This window comes from Chiloscyllium punctatum, chromosome 5, assembly GCF_047496795.1.
Source record: "Chiloscyllium punctatum isolate Juve2018m chromosome 5, sChiPun1.3, whole genome shotgun sequence".
Classification (NCBI taxonomy): domain Eukaryota; kingdom Metazoa; phylum Chordata; class Chondrichthyes; order Orectolobiformes; family Hemiscylliidae; genus Chiloscyllium; species Chiloscyllium punctatum.
In genome coordinates, this window is record NC_092743.1 from 59,822,418 (window position 1) to 59,845,060 (window position 22,643).

General features: G+C 39.6%; 1 protein-coding gene across 3 annotated transcripts in view; it reads left to right on the top strand.

Annotated features, from left to right (window-relative positions):
- rock1 (Rho-associated, coiled-coil containing protein kinase 1) overlaps window positions 1-12,567 on the top strand; it is a 205,184-nt gene extending 192,617 nt beyond the window's left edge. For all 3 annotated transcript variants that reach the window (XM_072570409.1, XM_072570407.1, XM_072570408.1), the window contains 3 exons: window positions 215-476; window positions 5,472-5,685; window positions 11,071-12,567. In XM_072570409.1, coding sequence (XP_072426510.1) covers window positions 215-476; window positions 5,472-5,685; window positions 11,071-11,074 — 480 coding nt within the window. In that variant the 3' untranslated portion in view covers window positions 11,075-12,567. The remainder of the gene's footprint in view (window positions 1-214; window positions 477-5,471; window positions 5,686-11,070) is intronic.
- The last annotated feature ends 10,076 nt before the right edge of the window (window positions 12,568-22,643 follow it).

Genomic DNA, 22,643 nt, shown 5'->3' on the forward strand with positions numbered 1-22,643 from the left:
AGCTGAAATGCGCATCAGCCATGATTGAATGGCGGAGTGGACTCGATGGGCCGAATGGCCTTACTTCCACTCCTATGTCTTATGGTCTTATAACTGTCAAAAGCAGAAACATTATGTAGCAAGCTTTGATGTATTTAACTTTGTAGTTTGAACCATTTATTTAAATTATTCTGTTTTTATGTGTAAATAATCTGTGAAATATGTTACCTTTCAGATATTATATGCCAATGAGGGTGAATGTCGAAAGGATGGAGAAGGAGAAGCTGTGCAGTCAGTTGAAAAACCTGACTTCATATCTCATAAAGGTCATGAATTCATTCCTACACTGTACCATTTTCCTACTAATTGTGAAGCTTGTGCAAAGCCTCTATGGCATGTCTTCAAACCACCAGCTGCACTGGAATGCAGGCGATGCCATGTTAAGTGCCATAAGGATCATTTGGATAAAAAGGAAGATGTGATTGTGCCATGCAAAGGTATTTAGTATTTTACATGATCAAAACTAAAATTACGCTAACTTTACCCAACATTCTTCATGTTTACAGCAAAAGACAGTATCTGCTAAAGCAGATTTTTAAAAATTCATTCGTGGGATGTAGGTGTCTCTATGAATTCCAGCATTTATTGCATATCCTTGATTATCCTTAAAAATTGATGATGTTCCACTTGAACTGCTACAATTTGTGTAATATAGATCCTCCTAAAATGCTGTTAGGTGTGAGTTCCAGGGTTTTTAATCAAGTGGCAATGAAGGAAAGACGATGAAAACATAGAAAAGATGAGTAAAAATAGGCCAGTCAGCCTTTCGAGCCTGCTCCACTATTCATTGTGATCATGGCTGGTCATCCAACTACCCTATTCCTGCTTTCTCCCTACACCATTTTATCTCTTTATCTCTAAGAACTGTATCTAATTTCTTCTTGAAAATATTCAATGTTTTGGCCTCAACCATTTCCTGTGCCAGAAAATCACAGGCTCACCAATTTCTGGGTAAAGAATTTTCACTTTTTCCTGGTCTGAAATGGCCTACCTCATATTATTAAACAGTGAGCTGGAGTCTGGACTCTCTAGTCATTAGGTACATAGTTTCAAGTCGGGATGGTCTTTATCTTTGAGGAGAAATTGCACCAAGTGGAGGTGTTCCCATGTGCTTGCATCTTTGTTCTTGTCAGTGGTGAAGCTTGTGGGTTTAGGAAATGCTGATGATGAAGCTTGGTGAATCACCATGGTCATTTTATGGATGGTACCTATTGCAGTTCTAGCACACCATTGATGGATGTAGCGAATGTTTAAGTTGCTGGATGTGGTATAAAACTCCTCAATCAGTAACCTCAGTGAGTGAAAAATATTTACTTATACTCGTGTTTTGTGGATGGTTGAAAAGCTTTGGGAATTCGGGAGGAGACACTGAAAACACCCAAACTCTGAACAACCTTTCTAGCTATAATATTCAAGTGGCTGGTCCAGTTAAATTTCTGGTCAGTGATGTTCTTCTGACATCCCCAGGATATTTATGTGAGGGAGTTGACAATGGTAATACTGGTGAATATTATGGAGAGATGGTTAGATTCACTCTTCTTGGTAATGATAATGACCTAACTCTCGCTTGATGTGAATGTCACTTGCCACTATTCAGCCCAAGCCTGAAGTCTATCCAGATCTTCTTGTATGAAGGCATGAACTACTTCATTACCTGACAAGATAAATGGAATTAAACATTGATTTCATTCGGGCATCCCATTTCTGATCTTAAGTCAGGGGGAATGTCATTGATAAAGCAAATGAAAGTGATTTGGTCAAGGTCTCTGTCTTGAGGAACTCCCACAATGGTGTCTTTGGTTTGAGATTAAAGGTGTTCAAAAGCAACAGCCATCTTCCATTATGTTGATGTGATTCTCAACAGTGGAGACTTTTCACCTGAGATTCCGAATGACATCAATTATACTAGGATTCCTTGATATCACACTTATTCATAAACTGTCTTAATATCAAAGGGAGTCACTCTCAATTCATTTCTGGCATTCAACACTGTTTTCCATATTTGGTTCAAGGCTATAATGAGGTCTGAGTCAAACTGAGCATCAACAACTAAACGATACTTAATGACACTATCATTGACATCATCTATGACTTCATTGATAATGTGGAGTGGGTTAACAGAACAGTAATTTTCCTAATTTTATTTATCATGTATTATCATTGTGGACAGAATATACATGGGCAATATTTCACTTTGTGAAGATGTGTGTCGTAGTTATACTGTAATAGCTTAGCTACAGGTGCAACAAACACAGAGAATGCTGGAGAAACTTTGAAGAGTCATTATGGACTCAAAACATTAACTCTTCTTTCTCTCTGCACAGATGCTGCCAGATCTGCTGAGTTTATCCAGCATTCCAGTTGTTTGCAATTTCCAGCATCCACAATATTTTGTTTTAAGCTATAGGTGCAGCTTGTTTTGGTGCACTCAGCGGTCTTCAGCGTTACAGCTGGAATTTGACATGCTAATGATCTTTGCTGTTTTCACTGCACTCACCTATTTCGTGGCTTCATGTGAAGTGAGTAGAATTAACTGGTTTCAGGTGTTTTCTGTGATGTTATGGGATGAAGGCAAGATGGATTATCTTCCTAACACTTCCGACTGAAGATGATTGTAAACACTTCAGCCATGTCTTTTACATGACAACTTTTCTCATCATTGAGGATGGTAATGTTTATGGAGCCTCCTAGTAGCATTAGTTGTTAAGTTGTCCAACAGCATTTGCAAATTGATGAAATAGCTGTGACCTGTTCTGTTGGTTGTGAAGCCACTTTGCAATATGGCTACAGACAGACCTTCTATTTAGCATGCATTTAGTCTGATGTAACTTCAACCTATTGATCTCTCATTGAACCATGGTTTTTGATAATGATAGAATAACGAATATGCTAAGCCAACGTACAGATCACAGTGGAGTTTGACGCTGCAGGTGACCCAGAGTACTTTGTATTCAGCTGTTAAATCCATTCAGAATCTATTCCATTTGGCAAAGCAGTAATACCATACAGCCATTAGAGGCAGACTTTAGCAGAAAGATGGTACTCTGTTTATTGTGGACTCTGTGGTGATTGTTTCAACCAACACTATTACAGATGCATCTGGGATAACTAGACTGGTGAGGATGAGGTCACGTAGCTTTATCCTTTGTGTTTGTTATCTCACGACGTGCAACAACCCAGCACAGGCTGCTATGACCTTCAAAGCTCAGTCAGCTGTGATGTGGCCAAGCCACTCATTGTGATGGATACTATAATACACCACCTAGTGTACATGCCAAGCCCTGTTATGCTCAGTGTTCCTTCCAAATGATATTCAACAGAGTGCTGATCCATTCGCTGGCAATTCAGTTGGTGGTAATCAGCAGAAAGCTTCCTTGCACCTTAGATATCATTGTTTTCCAGAATCATTGTTGAGAACTCCCAGAACCAATCCCTCCCTGACTATCATTGTGTCTGATGGGATAGAAACTAACTCTAGGATGGTGATGGAAGAGTCTGGGACATAGTTGAAAATTAGGCTTCTTGTGAGTAGGATTATGTTAGACAGTTGTTTGTCCAGTCTGAAGAACATCTTTTCCAATTTTGGCACAGGTTCCCAGATGTTCATGTTAAGGACTTTGCAGGGTCTCCTATGCTGGATATGTCTTTATTGCAACCAGTGTCTAGCTCAATGTATTTGGCCTTTAAATACTCTACACATAATGTAAGAGTAACAAAACACGTCACTGCTGTGGGTCTGTAGTCATGTATAAGCGGGAGAGGGTAAGAATGGCAGATGTCCTTCAGATAATTTTTATGACATTCCGGTAGTTTCATGGTCACCATTGCTTTTTATTCAGATTTATTTAATTAACTGAATTTAAATTTCCCAGCTGCCATTGCAGTATTTGAACCTCATGTCTCTGGATCATTAATCCAGGCTTCTGACTTACTAGTCAATTAACATAACCACTTATGCTTCTATATGGGGACAGATATTCCTCATAAACTGAAATTTACATATTGACTGTGTAACTGAATATGATACTCTGCAATGCGATTCATAAGATTCAGTGTCTCATGAACTGCGCACTGATTTCCCGTCTATTTTTACACTGCTTGACCAATATACTCAAGCTAAAAGTAATAGTTGTAATTTACTTACAAATGGGTGAATTACACAATTAGAAAAACATTGCAAATTCCTTACTGTACATGACTTATAACGTTTGTTTTAAAAGAAATTGCTGTATTTTCCAGAAGTCTTTTCTAGTAAATTTTGTATGCCATCAATTATTTCTTTGACATAAAATCAGGCTTTATTGAAGGACAAATACACATTTTTGTCTGAAATGATTAGCCAATCTGGCTAAAGGTGAGATTTTTTAACCACGTGAGTTGAGGCATGGATAGCAATTACTTGTTGTTTGCAGTATAATTTACACCAGGCACACAGCCTGTGTTCTCACCAATACAACATGCTGCCAACTCTTCAACCCCCACCCCCATGTCCCACAAACATGTTAATTTCCAACACACTAGCCATCAATGCTTGCATTTGTTATTTTGTCACAACAGAATGTAACTGGAATGTCTGACTATTTTCTGTGAAGTTCTGTTTCTGCATAGGTTTTGCAATTGGAATTTCTCTTTTTAAATTTCTTTCTGCAAGACATTCCAAAACCTATAATTGAGTTGCGAAAGATACAATAATATTGCACTTCCAAATATGAAAGATCTCAAATTAATATCTTTTATATTTTTGTGTCCTCAAATGTTGCTTCTGGCTTATAATGGCAATGACATTGATGGGTCAGTTGCACAAATAGAGTACCTCTATCATTTTGTATTATCTCTGAGCTTTGAAGTGGCCTTCTTGTGTAGGGCCAGCAGAAGTTTATTTTGTATCCCATGTTTGCTTGCTGTGGTGCCTCTTTTTCAGATGAGAATTCCTTTACCATTGGAAAATAATATTATACCTTGGTTTCTAAATGTTTCATTAAAGTTAAAACGTGTAGGAACAAAACTGTCTTGTAACATTCAACCTAGCTTTGAGAGATATTTTTCACAATTAATATTTAATCTCCACGTCTCATAGTAAATAATTGTCACGCTAGTGTTTTATTATGTTTCTTGATGAGCGAAAGTTAATGGAACTCAGTTTAAAGTAATTCTGAGTGGTAGAACATAGATATATTCAGATGCCATTGCACAGATTTGTAAGGTGTGAGCTATGACCTGTACCTCTCCTCTAGTAAAATGCCAAACAGAGATGAGGCATTCCTTGGGATATCGTTCAAATCAACCAGAAAATCTACAGTGCTTCTCAGAGTGCCTGCTGAGAAAGTTTGTGACAAGTATATGGGAACTAATTTTATTCATCAGACTGCAAAATAATTAAATGTAGAATTTTATATGTTAATCTTTGTTTAATGTGTGTGTTTTCTCCTTAGTGAATTATGACGTTAGCACAGCTAGGGAAATGTTGCTACTGGCATGCTCTCAGGATGAACAGAAAAGATGGATTGGACATTTAATGAAGAAGATTCCTAAGAATCCATCAGTCTCCACCTTTGTGCGTGCCTCTCCCAGGACTTCCTCCACAAGATCAGCGCCAAATCAATCTTTTCGCAAACCTGCCAAACATGTTGTTCCAATCAAGCCCAGGTAATATATGGGTTGAAGGTTTTCTTCTGATCTGTATTTCTGGAAGGTGACAAAATGGAATTCATTGATTTCCAATTTTCATGGAAAAGTGAATAAAAGCATAGAATATGGTCCCACAAACACTGAAGAATATCCTGTCATCTGAAACAAGTGAAATTAAATTGATTTATTCACTAAATCAATGAGCATGAAGATAACAGTTCATTTGAGTATTACAGTTTGTTTATACCACTCTTATACCTGTGGACCATAGCTCTAAATTAATCCCCTATGATTGCTGCTAAGGGTTTAAATGTTTTCATAGAAGGGTGAAGCCGAAGGATTATGCAGTAAAAAGTTGAAATTCTGCAGTCTTAAAGTAAGACCTTTAAGTCAATGCAAATAAAAGCAGTGGGCTAACTACTTCTCCCATTTTAAACATCAAAAACAAAGAAACTTGCAATATATAGTGTTCATGGGCTTTCTCAAATGCTCATGATGATGAATTAAATACTTCTGGTGCTCTCATTGTCATTCTATATTATTTATTAGATATTTTATCTCCTGCACAAGTAGTTTTAAAACATATGATTAGTTGATCAGTTTTGTTAATGTTAGTTGAGGGATAAATGCTGGCTAGACCATAGAGACAACTTTTCTGTTCCTTTTCAAACAGTTTATTCACCTGTACATACTAATCTAATCTACTTTTAATAATTGTTCAAGAAAACATTATCACCAAAAATGCAGCATTAACTTGGTAATGCAATGAAATGTCAAACTAGACTGTGTACTCAAACCTTCTACCTCAAAAGCAGAACACTACCACTGAGCCAGCTCAACATACTAGCTACTGCAGTTTTATAAAGTACAGTCAAGTCATATATGAGTATTACAAACTAATAAAATAATAGCTGAGGGATTTGGTGTCACAGCAGAATTAGTGCATAAGGATTTAGGAGCATGAAAATTGGAGCAGGAATTGATTATTAAGTCCCTCGATTGTGCTCTGTCTAGATCATGATTGATCTTCTACAACAGTACCATTTTGCCACACTGTCTCATATCCCTTGATATCTTTGATATCCAGAAGTCTATCATCCTCTTCCTCAAACGTACTTAATGTCCGGCCTCCACAGCCGTCATGGTACAGAATTCTAAAATTCATCACCCTGAGTGAAGAAATCCCTCCTCACCTCAGTCCTCCTAATCTGACATTCTGTCCCATGGTCCTAGAGACACGTGCAGGAATACGCTTGCTCACACACATCCCAAATTAGGGGAAGCATCCTTTCTCCATCTACCCAATTAAGCCTTGTAGTAATTTTATGTGTTTTAATGAGATCACCTGTAGTTTTATATTAAACTTGAGAGAATATAGGCCCAGAGTTCACAACTTCTCCTCATTGGATAGTCCTACCATTCCAGGGATCGTCTGGTCAACCTAAGTTGCATTTCATCTATGGTAGGTTTATCCTTAAATAGATAAGGAGTTCAAAACTGGACACAGTACTCCAGATACTATTTCACTAAAGTTCCATACAACAAAATTTCTTTATTCCTGTACTCAAATCCTCTTAACAGCAAAGGCTAACATACCATTTTTTCTCTTAATTGCATGTTAGCTTTCAGTAATGTGCTGGTATGATCCCAGGCCAGATTGCAAAATTTACATTATAAACTGGTTAGGAGCCAGTAAATTTTATTTTAATTGGACAAGATTCCACAGTTTTAAGACCATAAGACATAGGAGTGGAAGTAAGGCCATTCGGCCCATCGAGTCCACTCCGCCATTCAATCATGGCTGATGCGCATTTCAGCTCCACTTGCCAGCACTCTCCCCGTAGCCCTTAATTCCTCTAGACAACAAGAACCTATCAATCTCGGCCTTGAAGACATTTAGCGTGCCGGCTTCCACTGCACTCCGTGGCAATGAATTCCACAGGCCCACCACTCTCTGGCTGAAGAAATGTCTCCGCATTTCCGTTCTGAAATGACCCCCTCTAATTCTAAGGCTGTGTCCACGGGTCCTAGTCTCCTCGCCTAACAGAAACAATTTTCTAGCATCCACCTTTTCAAAGCCATGTATTATTTTGTACGTCTCTATTAGATCTCCCCTTAATCTTCTAAACTCCAACGAATACAATCCCAGTATCCTCAGCCGTTCCTCAGCCTATGACATAAACAATTCATTTTACAACATAAAGTTGGAAAAGAAATATAATCTATAACATCTATACAATTATGTTCAACAATCCAGAATTAACATGAGATAAATATGAGTAACACACATACAGTAGTCAGACACCCAACATCAAATAACATGCATTTGAGACTGACTCCATGGATTCTACAGCAGTTCCCCACACTGGAGTGATACAGTGGTTATCAATCAAAGCTTATCAAACTTAGAAAGAGAAGAACTTGGAATCTCTTGTAAAGACCTAGCTTAAAGACTTATTAAATCACAGAGTCATCCAGTGCAGAAACGTTTGAGACATGAGAAAACTCTGACCTTCAATTTAATCCCATTTATCAGCTCTTGGCCCATAGCCTTGGATGTTATAACTTGCCAAGTGCTCATACAGGTACATTTTAAAGGATGTGAGGCAATTCGCTTTTACACCTCCCAAACCGTCATCCACCTTCTGGGTAAATATACTTTTTCTCACTTTCCCCTGAACCTCCTGCCCCTCACCTTGAACCCCTATTGCCTTGTGACTGGCCCTTCAACTAAGGAGAACAGCTGCTTCTTAACTACTATGTCCATATCTCACATAATCTTGTACACTTCAATCAGATTGCCCTTCAGTCTTCCCTGCTTCAATGAAAATAACCCAAGCCTATTCAATTTTTCCTCATAACTTAAATTGTCCATCCCATGCATAATCCTGGTGAATCTCCTTTGCACCTCCTCCTTTAATTTGGAGACTAGAACTGCTCTCAGTACTGTAGCTGTGATCTCACCAAACTTCTGTAAACTCCAACATGACTTCCTTCCTTTTGTAATCTGTGCCTCAATTGATAAAGACAAATGTCCCATATGCCTTTTTCACTACCCTACTAAAATGCCATTCCACCTTCAGATATCTATAGACAAACATGACAAGGCCCCTTGGTTCCACAGAACTTCATAGTGTCATGCATTTATTGAATACTTTATTGTAAATTACTCCTTCCAAAATGTATCTCCTCTCATTTTTCAGGGTTAAGTTCTGTAACAAACTGGGCTCGTCCAGGATTTGATCCCAGGACCTCTGGCTAACAAGCCCTTAAGTCCCCTAGACCAACAACCCAGAGACACGAATGCACAAAAGCATCGCCTAAACAGGATCTTGAACAGTGGAGCCTCAGATGGCAAGTCAGATGTTCTGTCGACTTGAGCTATCCGGACTCCTAACTCCTAACTCCCTGAAAAGCCACTATGACATAGACTGCTTCAATGATTACTCACATTCTGGTACTTCACCCGATCCTATTTTCTCATTTTCAGTTTCTTGGTCCAAAAGAGAAAAAGCTTTGACAAAGGGTCAAGTTAGACTCGAAACGTCAGCTCTTTTCTCTCCTTACAGATGCTGCCAGACCTGCTGAGATTTTCCAGCATTTTCTCTTTTGGCTTCAGATTCCAGCATCCGCAGTAATTTGCTTTTATTCAGTTTCTTGGTCATGCTTTGATGAATTCTGAAATGTTCCCAACCCTCAAGCTTGTTACTTTTTTTTGACAACTTGTATAAGCCTATTCCTTCATATTAAATCAATATTTAACTTATTAGCCAAAGCTGGATAATTCTTCCATCTAAGATTTTGTACCTCAAAAGAATCTAAAGTCCCTGTTGTGCACCATCATTCCAGCTATGTTTTCATCTGTTCAATCCTCCTAATCCTGTGCTCATTTGCACATAGCACGAAGAGGCTGTTCTTGATAATTTTCTACCCAGCTCACGAAATTCTGACAACAGGATCACTTCCACTTTCTTAACTATGTCATTGCTATTAACATGGGCTGCAATTTCTGGCTGATCAGCATTTCCCAGAAGAATGTCCTGTAGGGACTCTGTGACATCCTTGAGTCACACCAGAGAGGCTACATACCTTCCTATGGCTGCAGAAATCTCTTCCCATAACTCGTGCATCTCATCATTTTCGCATGCCCTTTCGTGACTGCTCTTCTTCCTTTCCATCTGTATTGCTGTGCCATCTCAGTGTTATGGACTTAGCTATTGCTTTGTGGAACTATTACCCTTTTCCCAATCCGGAATGGAAAACCAATCAGCACAAAAAGTAATGCAGGAGTGCCCACGACAATTTCCTAGTTCTCTTGGACTCTCTAGCAGACACCCATTATCAATCCACCTGCATTTTCCTCTGCTGTGTTGTGACTACCTCCCAAGAGTGCTATCCACTTGTTGTCCTCTCCTTCAAAAATACTAAACAGTAACTCCAGCTGCCAGTCATGCTCCAAAACAAGAGCTCAAGTTTCTTCAGCTGGTGACTATGGCACGTATGCTCACCTAGGTCACATGAAGGGTTCACACCTCCCTGCATGCCACAGGATTCCATGTAGCATACCTTAAGGTTACTTTTGGACTATTTATTCTAAACTGAAGATTGGAAAGTAGAATTGCTTACCAATTAGTTTCTTCTCCTATGTCTATAAAGTGAATATTCAAAGATGAGAGTAAAACCAATTCCAACAAGGTGAGAGAAGTTTATGTATAAGAGCAAAGGGCAGCTATTTCCCTTTCTCCCTAATTCTCTCAATTCACCAAACTCCCCAGCACCTGGTAAGTTGCAGTCAGTACACAGATCCTATTGTAGATGAAAGTCTTGGGAACATTGCATTTGTATGATTATTAGTGTGATGTAAAGAATTAAAAGAAAAGTTTTGGAGGTAAAATGGATGTAACAGCATTGCTGATGAAATAGATATTTTTGAAAAATTATTCAAGTAAATGTGGATGTTGCTGGCAAAACCAGCATTAATTGCTCATCCTTAATTCTTCCATTTAAAGTATTTAAGAAGCTGATCATCCAGTGATGCCCTGTTGCACATTAAACAGTAGAATTTCTGGTATTCCTGCCACAACTGTAAGATACTACAGAGTTGCCAGTTACAAGAAGTCTAGAACCAAACAAAAAGGTCTAAATTTGACAGATTGAGACACAAAATATTACAGAAGAAAAAAACTATGCATTCCTTTTACAATTACCTGAAAATAATAATAAAAACTGCTAATCAAAGGATCCAAATTGAGAGATATAATCGATTATTCTGCTGTTCAAATAAAATGCATTATTTTCTTAATTCTTTGCTGCTTATGGCAGATTTTTCTTTTCATATTTTAGCTGCTGTGTTCAAGTAGATGTCAACGTTCTGCTGACCTTGATTTTTGTTTCATATTTCAGCTAACCTCCAGAGGAATAGGGTCCAAGATTCTTTAAGAAACCAGCTTTTTGAAGGTCACAAAGTAGTGCAAAACGGATTCAATTCCTTCCAATGCAAACATTGCAAATGTCAGGGTTGCAATTTTTGTTTAACTCTTGCCTCCATTCCACAGTTCCCCATTCCTGCTGTGATCTAATTATACAGAAGACTATTCACTGTGTGTTACCCACATTATCATAGTTTTTTTTACAATTGCAATGGATAAAGCATAGCTATAAATAAGATGCTGTTTTGTTTTCCTGTAATCAGTTGAACACCACGATAGATCATTGTGGAATAGCTCATTGAGCTTTCATTATTGTATCATTTAAATAAGTGAGGGATAGGGCAGTTGCACTTGCGGGAATAATTTCATGCTATTTTGGAGGGAAGGCGTGGAATCAAAGTACTGAAAGTACAAGAAGGGGACAAGATGGACCTACTTTGAAGATGGTGTAAAATGCTTGAGAACATCAATTATGTCTTGAATCTGTTATATCTTCAAACTATTCATGCCTTCATTGTAGCTCTGTTGAGAGACCTACAGGCCTAAAGTCTTTTGTGTTTAAGACGACAAAGTTTGGTGAACTCCTCATATAAGTACTTAGGAATTTTACTGTTCTAAATGCTTCAAATGAAAATGTGTAGAACTGAGAAAAAAATGAACAGTGTTTCACTCTTGATCTATGCATTTTTGCTAAGCCATAGTGGTTCACTATTGATGAATTTTCTAATGGTGAAATAACAGCTAGAAATAACAGAAGCATAAGGAAAGTAACAACAATTCAGAGTAATCAGGATTGTAACTTTACTGGGGTACACATATTTTGTAATTTTATAAATATATTGCCTTACATTTGCAAATGGATTCCTATCAGATGGTGGACAACATTAACTTAACAGATAAATTGTGCACTGTTTTAAAAGATAAATTATTCTGCTCAAGACACTTTAACAGGAATAATGTCCTGTTAGTGCCTTAATTTTGAAGAACCTTTACTGCCATATACTTAATGCATCATAATTTCAAAGAACAGCATCTGCTTAAACATTTTCCTTTGGATTGTGAAATGTATTTTAAAGATTTTATATTGGGTATAATTTTGAATTGAATGTGATGGTGAATAAACTGCCTGTAAAGAGTGAGAATTATTCATAGGAAAATATGCAGGAAACTTGAATTGTAGAGGCATTAAGTAAGATTTGTTTCTGTGAATTATTTCAGGAGTCACTCCCGTAATATAGGAATTGTTGTATTTGCTGTTTTATTTCTTGCCAGTCAACAGGAACACATTCATGATATGGTTTACTTCACTCAGTACCTCCCAAAATAATTTATAATAGCTTTGCAGTTACATGTATGAAAGCACTGGAAATTGGATTTCTGTTTTAGGATGACGCATGTTTTAAATGATACTGAACGTCGCACTGATGGGTATGTACCAATAAACATATCTTATCTACCTGTATCTGCCTGATATTGATATTGTGGGGAATGGTTCTTATACACATTGACTACAATAGAAAAGTAAAGCATTGTCCACCAAATGTCTAGCATGAATCTTTGCTTTTGAAGCGGAATTTATGATTCACTAAAGAAAAGTTGTTGCTATTTTATACACAGTCCCACTAATAAAAATTAAGATAAATAGTGGGGTAATCTATTTTGGTAACACACATTGAGTGGGGAATGAGGAGACAGAACTCCCTGCACATTTTATACATTGCCATGCAACATTTTGCATGCATCTGAATTTTCTAATGGTGTCTCAATTTCACTTTTCTTTTGAAAAATGGAACCTGCAATGATGTAGCGCTCAAAATACTGAGCAAGTGTCAAACGCCATTCCCTATTCACACCCCATTCCCATTTAATCACAGGTTAAACCTGCCCATTTACCTCCTCCCTGCTCAGCATCCAAGGCCCCAAACATCCCTTCCATTGAAGCAGTGATTTACCTGTACTTCATTCAATCTAGTGTCGAGAGTGTGGTGCTAGAAAAGCACAACAGGTCAGGCTGCATCTGAGGAGCAGGAGAGTCGACATTTCGGGCAAAAGCCCTTCATCAGGAATGCCCTTCATTCAATCTAGTCTACTGTATTTGCTGTTCAGTGTGGTCTCATCTACATTGGAGAGACAAAACGTAGATTGGGTCACTGCTTCACAGCACATCAGCCTTCTGTCTGCAAAAATGACCCAGAGCTTCCAGTTGTCTGCAACTGAAATACATGCGCTATGGCCGAACACCAGCATGTCTGTCGCAGGCCTACTGCAGTGCTCCTGTGAATCTCAGTGCAAGGTCGAAGAACGATATCTCATTTTCCACTTGAAGACGCTGCAGCCTCCAGGACTCAACTTTAGACTCTAATTCACACCGGATCCACTTCACACCAGATCCTGTTATGAGAGGGTTGCTATTAGCACAATAACCAATTCTCACCTACTTCAAGACCCATTATCACAATGCAGATTGCTTTTAGTACAGCTCATTTAGTCTCTCCTCTCTCCGCCACACCCATAATATCACTTATTCAGCTTTTCTCGGGTCCTGGCCTGCTATCCATAATCTCTTTGTTTACCTACTCCTTTCCTCACGCTTTCTCTCTGGGCTCCATCTCCACCTATCCACTTTTCTCTCCTCTCTCTCCCACACCCAACTTCATCTTCAGCATAAATACTTTTTCCTAGGTGTTAACAGTTCTGATGAAGAGTCACCAGACTCGGAACATCAACTTTACTTTTTTTTCCCACAGGTGCTGCTTGACCTGCTGAGTTTTGCCAGCAATTTCTGTTTTTGTTTCAACCTAGATAACCTACTGATGTTCTGTCATGGACTTCAGCATGCATCTTTCAGTGCTGAAAGGCAAGGATGTTATCTTCTGGATCCTCAACAATTTTTTCCTTGATGTTAAAAGTCTTGGTTTTGATTTTTAATATTTTTACCCCTGTATGAAATTCATTTTTCTTTCTGACAAGGTAAAAATAACTACTTGACATTGAAACATTTTGGGCTCAGAAATAGCAGGAACACTAAAAGCAATAGTCCCTTCAAATATTAAAGAATATTCATCATTTGGTTTATTAGCATCACCAAACGATACAGCATTGAAGGTGAGCATTTAAGCTATAATGCCTGTGGCAGCTCTTTTAAAATACTTTTCAAATGTCCTTAATCTTGCCCCATAGTTGTGCAAACTTTTAAAGTATTTTTCTAGTTCCTTTGAAAGTTATCTCTAAATCTGCTTCCACCACTATTTCAAAGTTTAAAATCACACAATACCAGGTTCTCATCCAAAAAGTTTATTTGAAAGTACAAGCTTTTGGAGTATCACTCCTTCGTCAGGGGCAGTATCATTGGAAACAGAATTTATAGTAAAAAATCAAAGTGTCATACAACCGATGCGCCAAATTGAACAAACCTAAATTGCCGTTAAGTCTTTAATCACTTAGAATGGGGATGCAGGTTTGGATTGATTCATATGTAAATCCCAGAACTTCTTTCAAGTCATAGCCCTGAGATAGCTTAAGGTTTTATCAGTATTTTAAAAAGTGTCATCTCAGCTTAGACAATGCATTAAAAGGTGTGAGGTTAAAGTCTGTCTGTATTCCAACCTTGAGTCAGACTGGTTCTCTTTCCAAAGTAGGAATTTATAAAATGTCATATGGACTGACTGCCTGCAGATTGTGTGTTTTTTGAACAAAATCAAGTGTAGATTTTTATGTGTTTATGTGTGAGGCAGTGACTGTGTGAGGGAGGGAGAGGGTATGTGTGTGTGTTTAATAGAGTGTGCATGAGTGAGACAGAGTAAATGCCTGTGTGAGGGAGCGTGCATAAGTGTGTGTGTGTGTGTCTGAGAGCATGTGTATGAGAGAGGGTCTGAGTGAGTGCAGAATGTACTGGGGTCACCTATAGTGTGACATGAACCCAAAATTCAAGTTGAGGCCGTCCTCATGGGTACCAAACTTGGCTATCAGTCTCTGCTCAACGACTCTGCATTGTTGTGTATCTTGAAGACCATCTTGGAGGACAGTCACCCAAAGATCTGAGGTCGAATCTCCTTGACTGTTGAAGTGTTCCCACAAGCTACCTGATGAAGGATCAGCGCTCTGAAAACCTGTACTTCAAAATAAATCTGTTGGACTAAAACCCTGTGGGATTTGATTTTTAACACCCCAGTCCAACACCTGCACCTCCACATCATGACCACTATTTCAGACACTGCACTCCAGAATAAAAAATACACACTTTTTTTATATCATGTCGCCTCTGATTCTTTTGACAATTACATCAATAGCAACTGCTTATTACAAGTTCCTGCTTTCTGAGGCTCATTCACATTTGTGTCACCAGTAATCCCTTAAATCATTGATTTCAATATGTTGACAGGTATACTTTAGAACAATACAGCGCAGAACAGGTCCTTTGGACCTCAATGTTGCACAGACCTGTGAACTAATCTAAGCCCATTCCCCAACACTATTAGATTAGATTACTTACCGTGTGGAAACAGGCCCTTCGGACCAACAAGTCCACACCGCCCCGCCGAAGCGCAACCCACCCATACCCCTACATTTACTCCTTACCTAACACTACGGGCAATTTAGCATAGCCAATTCACCTGACCTGCACATCTTTGGACTATGGGAGGAAACCGGAGCACCCGGAGGAAACCCACGCAGACACGGGAAGGACATGCAAACTCCACACAGTTGCCTGAGGTGGGAATTGAACCCGGGTCTCTGGCACTGTGAGGCAGCAGTGCTAACCACCGTGCTGCCTGATGTACAAACCAACATCATCATCCTAGGAAAAAGACTCTCACTGTCGAACTATCTAATCCTCTGATCATCTTGCATGTCTCCATTAAATCCCCTCTTAGCGTTCTTCTCTCCAATGAGAGCACACCCAAGTCCCTCAGCCTTTCCTCATAAGACCTTGCCTCCAGACCAGGCAACATCCTGGTAAATTTCCTCTGCACCTTTTCTAATGCTTCCACATCCTCCTTGTAATCGGGCGACCAGAACTCTACACAATATTCCAAGTGAGGTCACACGAGCATTTTGTACAGTTGCAGCATGACATCATAGCTCCGGAATTCAATCCCAATGCCAATAAAACATAACACACCATATGCCTTTTTACCAGAACTATCAACCTGGGTGGCAACTTTCAGGGATCTATGTACATGGACACCAAGATCCCTCTGCACATCTACACTACCAAGTATCTTTCCATTGACCTAGTATTCTGACTTCGTGTTATTCTCCCCAAATGGAATCATTTCACATTTATCTGCTTTGAACTCCATTTGCCCCCTCTCAACCCAATTCTGCAGGTTATACAAGTCCCCCTGCAACATTCTTCCACACTGCCCTGTTTGTAGAGGTCCCATCTTCCCCAGCGTAAGTCCCAATTATCCATATACCTGAAACCCTCCCTCCAGCACTATTCCTGCAGCCACGTGTTCAGCTATTATCTCTCCCTATTCCTCACCTTGCTATCACGTGGCACAGGTAACAAACTAGAGATAACAACTTTGTTTATTGTAGCTCTCAGCTTCCACCCTAGCTCCCTGAAATCCTGCCTTACATCCCTATCCCTCTTTTTACCTATGTCGTTGGTATCTATGTGGACCACGACTTGGGGATGGTCACCCTCGCCCCTTAGGACCCCAAAGAGATTATCTAAGACATTATGGACCCTGGCACCTGGGAGGCAGCACACCAACAGTGAGTTTCTTTTGTTCCCAACAAACTTTCTACCTGCCCCTCTAACTATTGAGTCGCCAATGACTAACACTCTCCTCCTTTCCCCCCTTTCCCTTCTGTGCCAGAGACCTGCACCTAGTAAGTCAGCCGCCCCAACAGTATCCAAAATAGTATACTTGTTTTACAGGGGAATGACCACAGGGGATCCTTGCAATGACGTTTTTTTCCCCCTTCTAACAGTTACCCAGCTTTCTTCAGGCCTAGGAGAAACTACTTCCCCGTAACTCTTATCTATCATAGATTCTGCCTCTCAAATGATCTGAGGTTCATCCAGCTCCCGCTCCAGTTCCATACGTGGTCTTGGAGGAGCAAGAGTTGGGTGCACTTCCTACAGATATACTTGGATGGGACATTAACGACGTCTCTCACCACAAATATCATGCAGGAGGAATGTTTCTCTCCCTGCACTGCCATCCCTACTAGTCCCCTTGTGAGAAAGTAAAAAAAGAAGAGAAGCTTACCTGATGTGTCCCTGGTGTCTAAGGATAGAGGAGGTGATGGGTGGGAGGCCCTACAAGGGTAGGGTCTCTGGTTTAGAAAACATCACTTATATAGCTGAGGGAGAAAGAAAAGTCCCTCCTTCCCAGAAACCTCTGCTCTCCAATGTCAGATGTAAAGATTTAAATTAGTGACTCACTTTTCCCAGCAAGTCTATGGTCAAGCTCACACTCTTCCTGCTGCTGAAAACAGAAATGGAGGGCTCCGAAGCTCGAGGTAAAATTTTTTTTATATAGGTATTTTTATGAAAAAAGAAAATTTTTAAGATTTTTTACAAAATTACAAAACTAATACAAACAAGTATAAACATCAATATAAAATTAAATAAATAAGAAAATATAAATAATAACCAAAAAAAGTTTAAAAAACCAACTAACTACTAATCTATCCTACAAACAGCCAAAACATAAAATCGAATATCATACATTACCAGCAATAAACAATGAAATAATTAAATAACTAGATACATGCTCAAAATAGATTTACCTCAAATCATATTAAAACCCGTATTTATACGGGATTCCTCCTCCCGGGACCCCGAACCAGCCAGAACCGTTACCACACCTAGACAAAAGCCCTGGACAGTGTGGCTGGAATATCTATGTTGATGTAGTTCAAAAAGAGCTGCCATGTTTTATAGAATAATTCCGTTTTTTGGTGCACCATATTTGTGAGGAAGTCAAGGAGAATATATTCCATGACTAACCTGTGCCAGTTCGAAAGTTCTGGAGGGCCATCAACTACCCAATTCACTAAAATATTTTTCCTTGCACAGAAAGAAAGAATAGTAAATAATTTCCTCCTGTACACATCCAGGGAGGAAAAATCTGAAGAGCCCAAAAGCAGGAACGTTGGATCCAATCTAATCTCTATACTCAAGATCTCTGTCAAGGCATTCGTTACTCTGTCCCAATATCTACAGATCTTATGGCATGTCCATAGACAATGCATGAGAGTGCCAACTTCTATTTTACATTTAGGACACAATGGGGATGCTCCTGCGTTGAATTTTGTGAGTTGTTCAGGTGCCATATGAATCCCGTGGAGTACCTTTAATTGAATAGCCTGAGTTCTATTACAAATAGAAATCTTTCTGGCATTTTCCCAGATGTCCTCCCACATTTCTAATGAAACTTCCAACCCTAATTCTTGATTCCAAGTTTTAAATAATCGTTCCATGTCCTTGGATACTTTATTGTATAATGAGTGATAAAAAGTACTAACCAAGGGGGACCCCATTGGCGATAGCACTCTCCTTTCCCTATCCAATTTGTAGGGATTAATTATCAGTGTGGTCTTCTTTTGTGTATAATCTTGTATTTGGAAATATCGAAAAAGGTCCCTGTTAGGCAGTCAAAATGTCTGGTGCAATTGCTCAAAGGACATCATAACTTCCCCATCGAACAAGTCTCCCAAGCTGGAGATACCTCTGGACTTCCAAGTTTTAAATGTAGTATCTGTCACCCCTGGCTGAAATCCCGGTGCTCCCACTATAGAAGTATAAGGAAGGTTTTTTTGCAGGTTACCCTCATCTTGTCGCATTATCCTCCAGGCTTTAATTGTATTCAATACAATAGGGTTTTTACAATAGTCGATAATAGCTCTTATCTTGTCCATATATAAAAGATTGATGAGGGGACATTTTGCCTGGGAGGTCTCAATATCTAACCAGATTGATTGTGGGTCACAAGAGACCCAATCAACTGCATAAGATAATAAGGAACTTAATTGATACCTCGTAAAATCTGGAAAGTCCAGTCCTCCCCTTGTTTGTGGGAGCTGCAACTTTTCTAATTTGATACGGGGCCATCTATGATTCCAAAGAAAGGAACCGAACTAGCCGTAGAACGTACGCAATGCCTGTCTCGGCAACATCAGGGGGAGCACTCTCACAGGATATAGAAAACGAGGTAGAATATTCATCTTAACTGGGGCTACTTTACTCATCAGATGCTGCCTTAACTGCTGTGCTTTTCCAGCACCATTCTAATCTAGAATCTGGTTTCCAGCATCTGCAGTCCTTGTTTTTACCTAGTTGATTTTAACCCTACTGCGAATCCTCTTGCAAGGATATCTGCCTTGAAGAGGTTTTCCTCCTCTACAAGAATCTCAGGGAGTCCCTCTCCCACTGCAACTCTTTGCTACCTTCCCCCACCCTCCTCCCTGACCTATCACCTCCATCCCCGCCCCCATTCACCTATTGTACTCTATGCTACTTTCTCCCCACCCTCCTCTCATTTATCTCTCCACCCTGCATGTACTCTGCCTCCATTCCTGATGAAGGGCTTTTGCCCGAAACGGCGATTTTCCTGCTTCTCGGATGCTGCCTGAACTGCTCTGCTTTTCCAGCACCACTCTAATCTAGAATCTGGTTTCCAGCATCTCTGCAGTCCTTGTTTTTACCTACTCTGCCTAACCAGGATATTGGGAAATCTCCCCAGCACTGAAGGTCCTGACTTATTTTCTCTAACAGGTGCACAAAATTAGCTTTATACAGCTGACCAAATACTGGGGTGATAAAAATACCTAAAATCAGAAAACCTTTTAGTGACCACCGAAAGGGAAAGCAAGATCTGTCCAGTAAATTGAATACACTGGCAAGGCTTCCCAACGGCATGTCCTCAGATTTCACAAAATGAATTTTATAGCCTGAGAACATCCCAAATAAATTGATCACTTGGATTAGACGGAGCACGGATATCAAAGGATCACTTAAGAAGAGGAGGACATCATCCGCATATAGAGCGATTTTATGTTTGCCTGATCCAACCCTCGGAGCCATTATATTAGGGTCAGTTCGTATAGCTTCCGCCAACGGTTCAATCACTAGCGTGAACAATAATGGTGAAAGAGGACATTCATGACGACAACCCCTGCCGATACTAAAGCTATCCGAACTTAAACCATTGGTGATCACTGCTGCTCTGGGATCATTATATAATACTGAAATCCGTTTAGTAAATACCTCTCCAACACCGAACCTTTCCAGTGTATAAAAAAGATATGGCCATTCTACCTGATCAAATGCCTTCTCTGTGTCCAAGGAGACAGCTAAACCCTGTTCCCTGTTGACAGGCTTGTATTTTATTTAAGACCCTTCTAATATTATTAGTTGACCTGCGGCCCTTTATAAACCCCATCTGGTCCTCTTTTAAGATGTATGGTAAAACCCTCTCCAATCTTAATGCTAACATGTTAGAAAGAATTTTGAAATCCATGTTTAGTAAGGATATGGGTTTATATGATGAGCAATCTTCTGGGACCTTTCCCTTTTTAAGAATAAGAGAGATGTTTGCTTCTCTCAACGAAGATGAGTGGCAGCCCTGGCTATGTGAATAATTATACCTATTCATGAGTGGCCTGGCCAGTTCCCCTATAAATTCTTTATCGAACTCAACCTGGAATCCGTCTGGTTCCGGCACTTTGCCACTCTGAAGCTGCCTAACTGAGTACTTCCTGAGTTGTCAAGAGGGCATTCAAGATCGACACCTGCTCCGAGGTTAAGCCCGGAAGGGCCAAATTTTTAAAGAAGGATTCCATCTTGATTCCATCTTCTCAATTCTATCCTCACAGTCCTGTGATTTACACAGTTCACAATATAACTTTCTAAATGCTGTATTGTTCATTTTTACGATCACAAGTTAGGGTACCAGCACTTTCTCTAATGGACGTAATGGCTTGAGGAGCCTTTTTCTTTTGAGTAAGGTATGCTAGGTATCTGCCAGGCTTGTCGCCATATTCAAATAATCTCTGCTTTGCGAATAATATTTCCCTTTTTGCTCTTTGGGTAAGTGCAGTATTCAAGGCTGCCCGAAGGGTGATCCTTCGTAACTTAGTAATGGAAGGCCTGTTAAGATACGCTGTCTCAGCTGCCTTCAAGCGAGCCTCGAGCAGGAGCTGTTGCTCTCCCTTTTGTCTTTTCTGGGTCGCAGAATATGAGATGACTAAGCCTCGTGCATATGCCTTAGTGGTCTCCCACATCATCAACGGGTTACTGGTCGTGCTTGAATTAATTTCACAGAGGGTTTTAAATTCCTGAGAAAAATACTTCATAAATTTGCTATCCTTCAATAAGAAGGGATCCATACGCCAATGTCGGGGGCCTATCCCGTCATCTCTAATCTTGACTTCCATATATACTGCGGCATGATCAGAAATAGCTACATTACCTATTTTACAAGACTGTATGGAATTCAAAAGGGTTGAGGTGGCAAAAAACATATCAATTCTGATATGGCACTTGTGTGAATTAGAGTAGAAAGTAAAGTCTCTACCCTGGGGGTGAAGGCACCTCCATACATCCCCAACCCCAGCTGCTTAATCATATCCGCCAGTTGTCTAGATCTCAGAGATATACCCGTAGTGTCCTTAGGTATCCTATCTGTCTCTGGGTCCATAATACAGTTAAAATCTCCTCCTATAATTGTATGGCGGACTCCAAAAGTCATCAACTTAGGATATGCTTCCATTTCAAATTTAAAGGGATGCGCTGGGGGCACTAGAGATTCAAAATTCCATATTCCTCTCCATGTATTAGGGCTTTGATCAGTATATACTGTCCAGACTCATCTTTTATCTGGCCTAACATTTGGAAAGGAAGATTCTTCCGAATAAGAATGGCTACTCCTCTGCTTTTTGAACTGAAAGGTGAGAAAAAGGCCTGATCAAATCCATCCTGTTGTTGCTCTAAGTGTTCTTTGTCAAGAAGATGTGTCTCCTGTAAGAGAGCTATATCGACCCTCTCTTTTTTGAAACTTGATATCTTTTTCCTTTTGATTGGTGAATTACTCTCCTTGACATTCCAGGTGCACTAGCCATGATCATTCAGGTAAGCTTGAAACCCCCTAGGAGGAAGAACCCCACTCAGAAAACCTTGAATAAAGATGGTAGGAAATTCACAAATACGAAAATTCTTTAAAACATTTAAACCAACTCAATTAAAAACTATTCCTAAGTAAAAAAAACAACGCAAAACATATTTGAAAGGAGACTTTCCCCCTTGCTCCCGGGGGCATATGTACCTATCAATAACCCCACCATAAGCTCTCCTAGTTAGAGCCCTGCCCTCGGCCCAGGCATTATAGAATGGAGTATACAAATTCAAATATTTTATAAAACCAGAGTTAACCCCACCCCCCACCCCCATAAGACCAACACCTGGGTGTGTTTAGCAAACACAGTACAAAATAGGAATATATAAAATTACAATCCCGGCAAGTATTAGACAACTAAATAAAATGAGAAAAGAGGAAAACCCCACTCTTAAGAAGAGGGCAAGACAAAACA